At 44.9% G+C, this 15169-nt stretch overlaps 1 protein-coding gene across 2 annotated transcripts in view; it reads left to right on the forward strand.

The window, feature by feature from the left end:
* EML6 (EMAP like 6) overlaps positions 1-15169 on the forward strand; it is a 373229-nt gene that overhangs the window by 270563 nt on the left and 87497 nt on the right. For both annotated transcript variants that reach the window (XM_065401031.1, XM_065401032.1), the window contains exons 16-19: positions 797-890; positions 9690-9790; positions 11612-11814; positions 13239-13350. In XM_065401031.1, the coding sequence (XP_065257103.1) occupies positions 797-890; positions 9690-9790; positions 11612-11814; positions 13239-13350 (510 nt within the window). The remainder of the gene's footprint in view (positions 1-796; positions 891-9689; positions 9791-11611; positions 11815-13238; positions 13351-15169) is intronic.

The following is a 15169-nucleotide window of genomic DNA, read 5'->3' on the forward strand; positions in this document are numbered from 1 at the left end:
GGGCAGGAAAGGGGCGGGGTTGGGTGGGAAAAGGCAGGGTGGGGCGGGGACTTTGGGGAAGGGGCGGAATGGGGGTGGGACAAGGGTGGTGCAGGGGCTGGGCCGGGGCCGGGCCGAAAAACCCACCAGGCAGAGGAGAAGTCGGTGTCTATGACCCCAGTTACTATAGGGTAAGTAACCATTCTTTCCTCCTATATCCCTTTTCATGGTGGTCAATCGGCCAATGGATCAAATAGTTACACACAAGACTTGCAGCTGGTGTGCTCTTAAACCTGCTCTCTATGGTAGAATGAATGGTTTCTCCATATAGCTGTATAGACCCTTGCACATTTTCTCAAATCCTAACCTCAACCCGGCACAATACAATTGTACCCTTTTGCTGCGTTCAAGGCCTTTTGTGCCATGTCAGAGGATCAGGAATTGTAAAAGTATTTTCAGTGTAAAAGTACTTGACTATGTATTTGTTGCCTGTTGTGTATTTGGTTGTCGTGGTAATAGAATCTTGTGTTGCTATGGCAACTGAGTTAGATTATTTGGGGATAGCCCAGCCTGTTTGGCTGGCTGTTGGTTAGTTCTGTGTGTAGCAATAAATGGCTGCTCCAAGGTTTACAGCTCTCTGCGTCTCCAGTGATTTCTTCCTAAAACTGTTGCCCCCAAGGATATAACATTGCCCACCGTAAAACATTCCATCTGTAATGTTATCACTGCTTTGAAATTCAATTTGTAGTATATTTGTTGTGTTGTACAAGCAGTTAATGAAGTATCACCTTTGATATTGTATATTATTTTTGTACAGCTGATGGGAAGTTTTTGGCATCTATTGGGTTAGATGATAATCACACCATTGTATTTTGGGATTGGAAAAAAGGAGAAAAGATAGCCACAACAAGGTAAGAATATTTCCAAGTGCAAACATGCACTGTGATGATCACTGCCTATTTCTGATCACCATTTTACATTGCTCTGTATAATATTAACTAAAAATTTTAAGATATTTTTTGCAATAAAAAATATCACATCTCACTGAAAACAGAGTAATGTTTCAGAAGAACATATCTAGGTAAAAAACATTAGGAAATATAGTTTAAAATTGTAAAATTATGTAAACTGTTTCTAACCAGGAACTCCCTATCCTTTCTGTGAAGATTGCTGCATTGGAATCTTAATTAAAAAAAGAATAACCTTTTATAGGGCTCATGTAACATTTTTTTTTCTTTTCATTCTTTCATCCCTTGACCCAGGATTGTCAAAATCATTTAAGTCAAAAATTGTATATTTTCCCTTATATGATGGATAGTATTCTGGATGAAGATTCCCTCTCAATGTACATATGCTGCTTTATTTCAAATGAGGGGAGGTGGTTCCTCTAATATAAACAGATTTTTCCAGGCCTATTGGTACTGCCAGGTCACCTGTCTCCCTGCTGAATCAGCAGTTTCTGCAGTATTTGTCCCTTTGGGCTGGTCTACACTGGGGGGGGGGGATCAATCCAAGATACACAACTTCAGCTACGTGAATAGCGTAGCTGAAGTCGAAGTATCTTGGATCGAATTACCTGGGGTCCACATGGCGCGGGATTGATAGCCACGGCTCCCCCGTCGACTGCGCTACCGCCGCTCGCTCTGGTGGAGTTCCGGAGTCGACGGTGAGCGCGTTCGGGGATTGATATATCGCGTCTTAACGAGACGCGATATATCGATCCCGGATAAATCGATTGCTACCCGCCGAAACGGCGGGTAGTGAAGACGTACCCTTTGAGTCACTATCAGAAAGCTTAACTGCTAACTTAGCGGTAGTTAAGAAACTTTTGTAATTGCTTGAAACAGATAGTATGAATAGAATTGGTCTGCAGGTCATATGTCTGATAGATTTTTTTTTATTTTAAAATATTTAATAGCAGTTGTTTCTTTTTATTAAAATAGTTTTGTTCGTAGCAAGATTCAGACAAAAGTGTTAAAAATGTATAGCAAACTAAAGAAAGAGAGAAAATCTTGCTCCCTCTCTCCTCATACTCTTCAAGGAAGTATTCTCTGTCAGCTTCTCATAATACACAAATTATTTCTTTGATACATCTTTTACTCTTCCTTATATAGTAAATGTAAAGGGTTCATGAAATTTTTTTACTTTGAATAAGGAGTAGCCCACCTGAAAAGGTTTGAGAAATACTGTTCCATACCATATGAAAGCTGGGATGCCAAGTTACTCATTGGGGTATAAAAAATTGGTTTCTGTCTATAATGGTTCACCAAAGAATGGTTGTTAAAATCAAGAGGGTCATCAGAATTATATGACTTTTTTTAAGGTCTCATATTTTGGACCTATCTAGAACAAATTACATGGTCATTCTAGAAAGGTGAGAATCCTTGTGTTAAAATACTAATAGTATAAAGCAGTGGCTCTCAAACTTTTTTACTGGTGACCCCTTTCACATAGCAAGCTTCTGAGTGTGACCCCCTTATAAATTAAAAACCCATTATAAATGCTGGCAAAGCGGGATTTGGGGTGGAGGTTGACAGCTCACGACCCCCCATGTAATAACCTTGCTACCTCCTGAGGGGTCCCAACCCCCAGTTTGAGAACCCCTGGTATAAAGTATCAGTTTCTACCCTTGATGATTGACAGCACATTGAATTTAGAAATTATCATTAGTGCCCATCTAGCATTGCTTTTTTTGCACAGGTCCAAAACTGAACATAGAAGATCCCAGAACTCAAACAATTGTAACTGTAATTACCTGAGAATGGGCTTGAAGACTTATTTGCTGCTAGTTAAACTATCCTCTGAAATATAATTTTAGTTTTTGTCCTTCTAATTATTATTTTATTTTGTGTCATCCTATTTCACATTTCCTAGTCCTCCTTGCCAGATTTGTTTAAATATTTTAAAATGCCTACATATCTGTCTGTTTATACATCCTTTACATCTTTGCCTAATTGAATTGACTTTTGTTGCCTATTTCCTTGCTCTAAGCCTTAACTAGACTCAAAGTCAATTGTTCCACCTACACTTTCTGAATTATTTACCACTTAGCTATAGTCTGTTTCCTATATTGTAGGATACTGTAGAGGAGTGACTGCCTCACAGCCCCTCCTCGTGGTCCTAGGGCAGCCCTTCACACAGCGCCTCACCTCCCTTCTTGCATCCCCAAATAAACTCCATGCAGGGTTTTCCTAGTCCAGTCATTAAAGCTCTCCTTATGGTCTGATTTATTAACTTAAAGTTCAAAGTTAAAAACAAAGTCTTTCCTCCAATCTAATACAGCCCAAACTCCCCCATTCTGGTCAGAGTCCTTCTTGACTTAGCAGCAGTGGCAGCTCCAGGCACCAGCGCTCCAAGCGCGTGCCTGGGGCAGCAAGCCACGGGGGGCGCCCTGCCGGTCCCTGCGAGGGCGGCAGTCAGGCAGCCTTCGGCAGCGTGCCTGCGGGAGGTCCGCTGGTCCCGCGGATTCAGCGGCAATTCGGCTGTGGGTACGCCGAAGCCTGGGACCGGCGGACCTCCTGCAGGCACGCCGCCGAAGGCAGCCTGCCTGTCGTGCTTGGGGCGGCAAAAAAAGCTAGAGCCGCCCCTGCTTAGCAGGCTATGCTCAGCCCTTCCTAGCTGGAGCAATTCCTCTGGTCTCAGGGAGACCTTTCTCAGTCTCACACAGTCTCCTAATCTTCCTCCCCTACTGCAGCCACCTTCTGTTCTTTATCAGAAACTGTCTCATTCCCTGCAGGTGGGGCTCATTCTGTAATCAGGGTTGGCTTGACTCCAGCTCCTCAGCCCAAAGGCAAGCAACCCTGTTACAGCTTCATTCTGCCAACCCTTATTCTGGCAGAAAAATGCATAATGAGATCCAATGATGGGAAGTTAAAGCTAGCCAAATTCAGATTACTGAGGTGCCAACTTTTTAAAGCGAGGTTAATTAACCATTGGCACAACTTACTCAGGGATGTGAAGGATTCTCAGTCACTTACAGATTTTAAGTCAAGACTGGATATCTTTCTGAAAGACAAGCTGTATGTAGTTCAAACACGTTGTGGATTTGATGCAGAAATTATTGGGTGACATTCTTTGGCTTGTATTATGGAGGAGGTCAGACTAGATTATCATAATGATCTCTTCTAGCTCGAAAAGTTATGACTCTAGACAAGACAGACTAAGCATGGGAGGGGAAACAGAGGCATAGAGAAGTGAAGTGATTTGCCCAAAGTCATGGAGCTAGTCAGTGTCAGAGCTAGGAATAGAATTTTGGCCTCCTAACTCCCAGTTGAGTGTTCTGTCCACTGCACTACAGTTGCAATTCAATTCTTTTAACTAGCAAGTATTTTTTATAATTTTAAAAAATGTTTAAATGACTTAGGTGGTTTTTAAAAATTTTTTATTCTATATCCTTATTGATAGTTTTTCTCCATCAAGAGCATACACTAGTTTGTGGTTATACAGCTTCCTGTAAGAGATGGTCTGTTTTATAAATTTGCATTTTTGAAAAAGAGCATGGAAGCAATTATTTTGAAAAATATACACATAGAGGGCAAAATTAATCCTCCTTTTGCATGTGCTCTCTTTCTCTACCCCTCTTCCCTCACTCTTTTCTGTAACATTGGCACACACACAAAGCCTGAGAAAATACAGACGGTGGGAGAATTAAGCTTGGGTCAGGGATCACAGAAACCAACCCCAACCTGTAGTAGGGCACACAACAGTTCCATAGCCTTTTCTAGTCCTTGGGCTGGTACAGGGCCCAAAATAATATATGAATCCACTACTAGTGTCTGTTTAGTTTCTCAGAGTTAATCTTATTAGTTCCTCGAGCACTAGCCTGTATACATATTCCACAGTTGAGAGTGCACGTCCAGTGTATATGCATCAGAGAACTTTCCAATCAACAGTATCCAATAGGGCAGTGCATGCATCCCTCCTTTCTTCCAGAGCTGCCTCACCACGTGCAAGTTCCTTCTACCACCTGTGGTACATGTCAAAGCAACTGTCTTTGGATTTTACCTCCACTTCAGCATTGTAGTTAGTTAGCAGTGTCGGTTTAGTTAGGTAGGCCTATGGGACCCTGTGGGGAGAGGGGTTCCCTTTCCTGCAGTTACCAGTGGTACTGGCCACCATGGCTGACCGCAACAAGTCCCTAGGCTTTAAGAACTTTCCATTCTGTGAGGCAGTTATGCCTCTGAATGATGGACACACAAGGTATCTGTTCTGCTTCGGCAAGAGACATGCCCTGGAACACTGTGAAATCTGCAAGTCCTTCTCAAAGCTGACCCACCGCTTGAGAGAAGCACATCTAAGGGCTTTCATCATGCAGCAGATGATGAGGCTGGACTCTGACCATGGGTTCTAGGCATCTGGGTCTTTGAGGGACTGGAGGTCATCAAAATGTGCCATGGCATTGACTTCTAAACTAGCTGCGGGGTCAGTCAGACCTGTGGCTTCCTTATCTGGGAAGCACAGAGACTGATCAAACTTGGAGTTCAGGTCTTCAAAGGAGAAGAGGCAAAGATCACCTCCCCTGATCTGTTTTCAAGGCTGTATAAGGCTACCAAGCTGTTGAATATTAAGGATGCCTCAAAATTTACGAAAAGTTCCCTGAGCACTGGAGCAGGTACCCACCAAATACACTTGGCTGCAATAGAGGCCCTACCCAACACTGTCATGTCTGTATTAACCTGCAGGTTCTCAGAGGCAACAAAACAGTTTCAACTCATCATCATGCTGGAAAACTCTGAAGTCCTCTTTAGCCAGCTCCATCAACCATTACCACTGAGTTAAACACCACCATTAATCGTACAAATCTGAAGAAAGTCAATTACTTTATATACCTTGGCAGTACCATCTCAAGTGATGGTTCCTGGATCAAGAAATATCACACAGAATACAAAAGGCAAGCCAGGCTTTCAGAAGACTTCGCTATAGGATACTCAACTAGCATACCATCAAACTGTCAACAAAACTGATGATATACAATGCAGCAGTGATAGCATCTCTTTTATAAAGGTGTGAAATGTGGAAAGCTTACTGCAGACACATCAAGCAACTTGAAAAATGTCATATGCACTATCTTTGCTCTATCTTGAAGGTCTGCTGACAAGATATCCATCCTTGAAAGAGCAAAAATAACCAGCATTGAGGTAATGATGATCAAAACTCAGCTTAAATGGATAGGTTATGGTACCAGAATGGTTGATGATAGACTCCCCAAAAAAGTCCCCTATGATGAGCTGAAACTTGGAGAATGCATGAAAGGTGGTCAACATAAATGCTTCAAAGACACCCCTAAGCAGAAGCTCAACTCATGTAGCATAAATATTGATACCTTTTAAGACACAGGCAAGGACAGACCAGAATGAAGAGCAACTATCAATACAGGTTGTAAACACTTTGAGAAAGACAGCCATGAAAAACTGATTGAAAAAAGGGCCAAGCATCATGTCAAGTCTTCAGTGGGAGCCTACACATTCCTATGTGATATCTGTTCACGACCTTGCTCCTTGCAGATGGAACTATACAGTCACAAGAGAACGCATGAGATGCTGTGACATTATCATTGGCTATGACAGACAGCCATACATTAGCCTCCTTGGTACCAAGACAGTCGGAACGATCATTGGCTAGTGTGGTAGAAGCATGTCTCCGGTAAGGACCATGCTCTTGTTTTAGGCACAAGTACCTGTGTCATCACTGTTGCACTGATCTGTAAGTGCTCCACCACTTCAGGCTGCATCACCAGGGCTGACGGCCTAGCAGAAACTGGAGCCCCACAGTCCAGATTTCTGGACCCAGTGACTTGAAGGTTTCCACCTTCTAGTCAGGTTCTCTCTCTGTCCACCAGGTGAGCACCACCCTTCCTGGAGGACTATGCCCTTTTGTATTATAATTTGCTGGAGAGCCAACAGCCATCCCTGTCCAACTGACAGTTTCGATGTTGCCCAGGGTGCTGAGAGGTATATACTTATGGCAGAGGGTGGCACACAGTACCAATCTATCACTGTATCAGGACCACTGGTATTAAACACTGTGGCCCCCGACCTATGTGATTGTGACATGTGGCACATGTAGGCCCCTTTGGGACCAGAGTAGTACCTGGGCCCAGCCTCTCTGGCACATTCAAGGCTCAAACTGTCCCCACGCACCAGAGGCTGTCTTCGTTCCCTGTGTTTCCCCAGGACCAGAGCCAGGAATGGGTGGCTCCAGTACAGCATATCTAGAGTGAAGGGCATGATACTAGCCATGACCTCATCATCTCTAGATGATGCCCTAGCATTGGCATTGGTTACTACTCCCCAGGACTACAAGATGTTCCAAGACCTCATGAGGTGGGTAGTAGTGGCCTTGGAGATAGCTACTGAGGAGGTATGGGACTTGCCACACAAGCTCCTTGATATCCTACACTCGTTGGGACCAGGATGCATAGCAATTCCAATCAATGAGGGGCTATTGGCAGACACCAGCTTCATTGGCACCAATATCAAAATGAGCAGATAGATGATACCAAGTCCCAGCAACCGGATATAAACAGTTCTATTTGTGCCTGTAACCAGGCTCCCTGGTGGTAATGGTGGCCAATGAGAGAACCCGTCAGGGACACAAGAAATAGAATCCTAAAGGCAAGGAGCAAAGTACCTTGACCTGCTGGGCTGAAAATCCTACTCTACTTTGAGCCTCCAAATGAGGATCTCGAACTACGAGGTGATCTTGGCAGACTACAACTACATCAACTGGTGCATTTTACAGAGGTTTATTGACAGGCTGCCACAAGATTGCAGGGTCGATTTCCAGAGTATCCTTGTGGAAGGACATATGGTGACCAGAAGCACACTGCAGGCAGCCTTGGATGCAGGAGGCATGGCCTTCAGAGCAATGGCAACAATGATTACGATGCACCACCTAAGGACTTGCTATTTAGGGTCTGCTCAGTCTTCCTTGAGAAGATGATGAGGCAGAGATCCCTCAAGGCTTTTAGGGCTACCTTAGAGAAAGCATTTCAGGCCCCAACTTTATCAGCAGCAACCACTGTTCTCTAGTATAGGCAACCTGTGCCCTCAAGACTCAGGCAGAGGTCTTTGAAAAGAAAGCTAATTGGGGGGTCTACCTCTCAGCCCATCATCCAGAGATAGCAAGACCATGTGCAGGGCACCAGAGGGTTGCATGCATCAGCCCCGAGACTCTGGAGGTTTGTAACAAAGGACTATAATCAAACAGCAGCTACACACAAACTGAGGCATTGGGTGGGTTAGGAAGTGGCCGTGGGGAAGGTGAACAGAAGGGTAGGCTAGCCCTCACTGTCACACTTTCAGGTCCATGGGCCAGGACCAGCGCCCGGGTTCTCTTATCCAGATCAGATTCCCCTACATGTAGCCCTGGGATGGGCAGGACTAGGGAGCTACCAATAAGAAAGAGAAAATATATCGCCTCTCTATAAATCCATGGTACGCCCATATCTTGAATACTGCGTGCAGGTCTGGTTGTCCCATCTCAAAAAAATATATATTGAAATTGGAAAAGGTACAGAAAAGGGCAACAAAAATGATTAGTGGTATGGAACAGCTTCCATATGAGGAGACTTTTCAGCTTGCAAAAGAGACGACTAAGGGGGGGATAGAAGTCTATAAAATCATGACTGATGTGGAGAAAGTAAATAAGGAAGTGTTATTTACTCCTTCTCATAACACAAGAACTAGGGGTCATCAAATGAAATTAATAGGCAGCAGGTTTAAAACAAGCAAAAGAAACTATTTATTCACACAGCGCACAGTCAACCTGTGGAACTCTTTGCCAGAGGATATTCTGAAGGCCAAGACTATAACGGTTCAAAAAAGAACTAGATAAGTTCATGCGAAGATAGGTTCATCAATGGCTATTAGCTAGGATGTGCAGGGAGAAAAACCATGCTCTGAAGTGTCCCTATCCTCTGTTAGCCAGATGCTGGGAATGGGCAACAGGAGATGGATCACTTGATCATTACCTGTTCTGTTCACTCCCTCTGAAGCACCTGGCATTCGCCACTCTCAGAAGACAGGATACTGGGCTAAATGGACCATTGGTCTGACCCAGTGTGGCTGTTCTTATGTTCTTAAGAAAACTGACCAAGCTGAATCCTGTTCAGGGGTCCCTAACACATTGAACTGAAAGAGATGCTAAAGCAGCAGGGCCTAATTATGAGGCCTGCTGATTGGATAGACCACCCTGCAACAGTACCTGTGGCACCTGAAGCACTCTGGGCTCTTGCAAAGCTTGCTGCAGGTTCATCTGGCAGCTGTTTCAACTATCCACCCACCAACTCACCAATCCTCAGTCTTCTTCCACCTATGACAAAGAGGTTACTGAAAGGCATCTTATGGATGTCTCCACCAGTCTGATGTCATGGGCTTTCCCAGTAGCGAAGGAACTAGGTGTGGTGGGGTGACTTCAACTTTGCTGGAATGCATGAGGAGAGGAAGGTTGCATGCGCCATCCCAATGAATACTGCTGACTAGAAAATTCTCTGATGCATGCACACTAAATGTGCATTTACCAGCTGTGGAATATATATACAAACTACACATCTCAAAGAACATGAGGTACTGTATGGGTAAGTAATCTTTTTATCCAAAATGTTACTTGTTTGCAGTTGGTTTGTAGAAAATTGTAAAACATTCAAAAATGTATAAAATTATTTATTTAAATATGTTCAGTCATTTTTATCATGTGTTTGTTTATTGCAGGGGCCATAAAGATAAAATATTTGTAGTGAAGTGTAACCCACATCATGTAGACAAACTAGTCACAGTTGGGATGAAACATATCAAATTTTGGCAACAAGCAGGTACTGTACTGGGTTAATATTTTAATGCATTTGTATATCAGGAGTCTCAGTCTATCTGAAGTTTCTAGTAATCAAAATACAGTAGAACTGCAGAATCTACTTCTGGATCTGCAAATGACACCATGTTCTTGCCCTTCTCTTTGGAAGCCATCTCCAACTAATAGCTGTATTAACTCTAATCATAATGCTAAAGAGAGTCCACTGAGCATGCCTCTTTGGCTCTCAGAAAAGATGCATTCCTGTGACTTGGCTGAGCCACTTGGCCAGATGTAGAGACAAGAGGTGTGACCTTTCCCATAGGGAAGCCAGCTGGTAGTTATGAGCCTTAATGACCTCAAGCTGGACTGCTAAAAATGGTAGTGTTTGAATTCCAGCTACCGTCGTAACACTTCTGTAATCCTCATGTTTTCCAGATAGAATTTTCTTTAGTCATCAGAAAGACATAGCAGCCTAGACTCAAGTTGCCAGACTGAACAGCTGGGTTTGTGAGTGGCCCCAAAACACCTACTGCCTGGAAAAAAATGGAGACCAATTATTTTGCATAAGTTGTGATGGTTTACATTTATCCTATGGGCAAAAAAATTTCTATCGCCATGTCATGATATTGTTTCATAGTAATACAGTATCATGCCTATGTATGACACACACACAGAATTTTTACCAGCTTACATTCAGTTAAGAACATTTGTTACACTCTGCAAACTATTAAGCAAGTCTTGCAGACTGGGAGTGACCATTCTTCTTGACTGTCCTATCAAAGATAGGAGAGAGAGCAAACACGTAGACTTGATTTTTGAGTAAGGATTTTGGCTGACCTGCTCTCCAGGACTATTACTCTCATATTCATGAAGTACTGTGTAAAGTAATTTTGGATTAAACCTTGGCTATGTTAAGATCAATAAAGACAGGCAGTACAGGGGTAGTTAAAACTAGAACTGAAGCTAACTCAGAATGACATAGTTTACAAGACGCCATGCTGGTTTATAACACCAAAATGGCTCAGGTACCAACAGATTAAAGAAGACAAGATTTTATTATATTTTGTATTACTGTAATAAAATAAAAGCACATGCAGTATTACTGGACAAAGTCTGGTATATATATTCACATTAAATAGCACCTTTTTCCATGGATAGACTCATTGGAATTAATGAGACTTATTGTGGAATAAGCCACTCCTCATGGTAAGAGTATCTGAATCTGAGCCTATATGTGTAAACTGAAGCAAATTAATCAAATTCTATATTATTTCCTTATTATCCTAGTACATATTGTACTTATATTTTTGTCTAGGATCTTTCATTCTTTGTGCTCTTAGGCCCAAGCTGTGACCTCTGTACCAAGCAAATGGTTTTAGCACAGTATGGCACAGTATGGATCTCTGGCAGTCAAGTGAGGACAGAATCCTCCCACTCAGTCTGCAGAACTGCTCCATGCCCACTTCTACAACCTTCATACTATACATAGCTTCTGCATTACTGTGCCCACGACCACAGGGGAAAAGGAGATTTGGCAGGTGGATTTGTGGAGCAATTGATTCACCAACCAGGCCCCTACTTTCTCCACCTGATCTGTCCCCAAGATTCATCAGCAGCTTGAAATAATCACCCGTAGAAGAAAATTCTGCACAGCGTTGGGGGTGGGTGGGGGGTATAGTAGCCCTACATGAATTTCCCACATTCTACTGTCTTGCTGTGCATTGAAATCCCAACATTACTATTGCCAGCTTGGTATTCCACATTCACAGCAAATTTTTGTCCTTCGGAGCACTGAGAATACAAACTGAAAATGTAGTGAGACTTAATGTTGTTCACATTACAGGAGGAGGTTTTACATCCAAACGAGGGACCTTTGGAAATATTGGGAAACTGGAAACTATGATGAGTATTTCTTATGGGCGAATAGAAGATCTGGTTTTCTCTGGAGCTGCTACTGGAGACATTTACATCTGGAAAGATATTCGGCTGCTTAAGACAGTGAAAGCCCATGATGGACCAGTATTTGCTATGCATGCATTGGATAAGGTATTCATCTTCTTATATAGTCTGTTTTCTGTTCATTATTTTCATAACAATTGAGGATTTTGAAAGTGCATAGAGAGGGAGGGTATATACTAAAAACGACACTTGTGGTTTTGTACAGAAGTACATCAATACATTGTGTTTTGTTAGTGAAAACAATGGATGTGCTTTAAAAACATGGCTTCTGTATCAGCCGAACAGATTTCAGTAGGTAAAATGGAATGTGGCTAAAAACACAAAATGTAATTGACGATAATGAGCTGCAATGTTTTGTGGTGATATGCTCCTTTGCCAACATTTAATGTATTGACCTATGGTCAATAACTTTTTAAGATGAGCCAAAATACTGTAACTCTAAAATATACATTCACTGTGTACACATTTCTTTCATTTCCATGTCTTTGGAGGCATGCAGCATAACAAAGAATATTTTTAATACCCTATCACCACCACAAAACCTATTTTTATGATGAAGCTGTTCATGCATTGGGATAGCACTAATGCCTTTTTCATTAGAATATCACACAGACAAGAAAAACTTCCAACATCCAAGGAAGATATTGTTTTCAAGATACTTTGAATAACTGACAAAACTATTTCTTCTTTCTTGTAGTGTCATTAGTGCTTCTACCGCCCCGGCCCTTTAAATAGCCCCTGGAGCCCTGGGGTAGCGGCGGGGCTCCAGGGGCTATTTAAAGGGTCCGGGGCTCCCGCTGCCTCTACGGCCCCAGCCCTTTAAATAGCCCCCGGAGCCCTGCTGCCAGAGCCCTGGGGTAGCAGCGGCAGCCGGGGGCTCCAGCAGCGGTTTAAAGGGCCCAGGAGCCCCGCCGCTACTCCAGGGCTCTGGGGGCTATTTAAAGGGCCCAGGACTCACCTGCTTCTACCGCCCCGGCCCTTTAAATAGCCCCCGGAGCCCTGGGGTAGCGGCGGCGGGGCTCCGGCGGCTATTTAAAGGGCTCAGGGCAGTAGAGGCAGCGGGAGCCCCAGCCCTTTAAATAACCCCCGGAGCCCTCTGCCGCTACCCCAGGGCTCCAGCAGCAGGGCTCTGGAGGCAATTTAAAGGGCCTGGGGCTCCAGCAACTGCTGGGAGCCCCAGGCCCTTTAAATTGCCGCCTGGGGAAGCCGGGCCGCCCCGGTACAGTGCACCAGCTCTTGCCGGTACATTATAACGGGGCGTACCGGCTTACTTTCACCTCTGGCTCTAGGGAAGGAACTCTCTGCTGCTTTAATACCTGTGTGCAGGACATCTGTAATTATTATAATTATTATAATCTGACCACAGATTTTGGGTGAGACTCCTATGCAAAACAAACAAAGAAAAAGTTGTACTGTAACTTGATCAATATGGACATGTCTCATTTTATGAATTAACATTTTAATGTAGAAGATTGGAATTTAACTATATTTTTCAAACTGTGTTTGTGCAGGGTTTCGTAACAGGTGGAAAAGATGGAGTTGTGGCACTCTGGGATGATATGTTTGAGAGGTGCCTGAAGACATATGCTATTAAAAGATCAGCATTATCCCCTAGCTCTAAAGGTATTATTTTTCAGAATATATTGATAAAGGATATATGCATCAGGGTTGGTAAAATGGTGTGAAAAAGTATCAAAATCTTACCAAAAAAAACGGTTGACCAATTAAATTCTTCCCTCATTCTCCTGACATTTGGCATTGGTTTTGGATAAGTAAGAGCGTTTAAAAAAAAGTGTCACCAACTTATTTTTCCAACCATTTCAAAATGCATTCTCCTTGTTAAATAACTAGCTCTTCAAGTGCTCCGTCTACATGGCCAGATTTCTGAGTAGAAGCAGATTCTCTGTAAATTTAAAGAACCCTGTGAATTATGGTGTTTCAGATACAGTATCTTCTTCTGTAATGGATTATTGTTAGGTGCTAGTTTGGATCATATGATCATACCGGACAAAGTCTTCAAAATAATATGTACAGATATTTACAAAACTAACACCTTTATTGCTATAGCACCTGAGCACCTTATACAATTAAACACAATCATTTACAATATAATAAAATATCTGCCTGTACACGAGTTGGCCGGGGCTCGACCCTCTCCGGGGCGACGGGGAGCAACACCAGCTCACTACCCACTGGGGCTGGGCACTCTGTCTGGCGGCAGGGTTTCCCCGGCGGTCCTTGCTGTCCTGAGAGGCACGATAAGCCCGACCCTAGCTTCGGGCGGACACCAACATTATGTCAGGGCTCAGACCCTCAGTCGGGGCTGAGCAACAGTAAAAGGTACTTCAGCCCGGGCCCTCGGTCAGGGCGGGGCAACAGTAGGGTATTTAGGCCCAGGACCTAGGTCAGGGCGGGGCAACAAACGCTGGGACAGGCGCTCAGGCCCTCAGTCAGGGCTGAGCAACAGTATAAAGTATTTAGGCCCAGGCCCTAGGTCACGACGGGGCAACAAACGCTGGGACAGGCGCTCAGGCCCTCAGTCAGGGCTGAGCAACAGTATAACCTAAGCCACAACAGGCCTGGAAGAGGAGGAGACTGCCACCCACGGGTTGGGTGGCAGGGGGGACGCAAGCCCTCCCACTTCACTGCGTCCCAGCCCGGGGCCCTAGCAGCGGCAGAAGGCCCGCTGCTTAGTCAGTGGGGATCCTGGCCGCAACACACTGAGATAGGCTCTGGTAATGCTGCAGCCAGACTGGGGTCGGCTGCCCCCGGGCTACTTCCACTCTCCCCCTCTGGGCCTACCTGGGGGCTGGTGTCAGCCTCGGGGGGGGTCCTGGACCAGGGGTTCGTCAGGCCAGGCGTCGTTCAGCAAGTCCGGCAACTCCTCCGGGTAGTGGGCGTAGGGCAAGCCCGGCGGCTTCTCTGGATAGTAGGCGCAGGGCAGGCTCGGTGGCTCCTCCGGGTGGTGGGTGCAGGGCAGGCCCGGCGGCTCCTCGGGGTAGCGGGTGCAGGGCAGGCCCGGTGGCTCTTGGCGGCCGCCCCGGGCCGCGGAGGTTTCCCTGCCCCGAGCTAGGCTGGAGACGTCTGGTCTCTTTGGCGGCTGGGGCCTGACTGAGTTCTGAGGGCCAGCCTTTATGCTTCCGGTTCGCCGCCTGACCCTCTGAGGGGCGGGCTCAGGGCTCCCTGGCTCCGCCCACTGCGGCCTCCGGATGGGCTCTTCCCTCTCCGGGGCGACGGGGAGCCACACCGACTCACTACACCCCCCCCCCCATCAAGTCTGGCTCCCGTTCTTCGGGGCCAGACCCTTCTGTCCCCCCTAGGCGGGACAGGAAGTCTGCATTTGCATGTTCCTTGCCGGCCCTATGCTGGATGGTGAACGCGTAGGGTTGCAAGGCTAGATACCACCGCAGTAGTCAGTCATTGTTATTTTTCATTCTCATCA

Source organism: Emys orbicularis, chromosome 3 (assembly GCF_028017835.1).
Source record: "Emys orbicularis isolate rEmyOrb1 chromosome 3, rEmyOrb1.hap1, whole genome shotgun sequence".
NCBI lineage: Eukaryota > Metazoa > Chordata > Testudines > Emydidae > Emys > Emys orbicularis.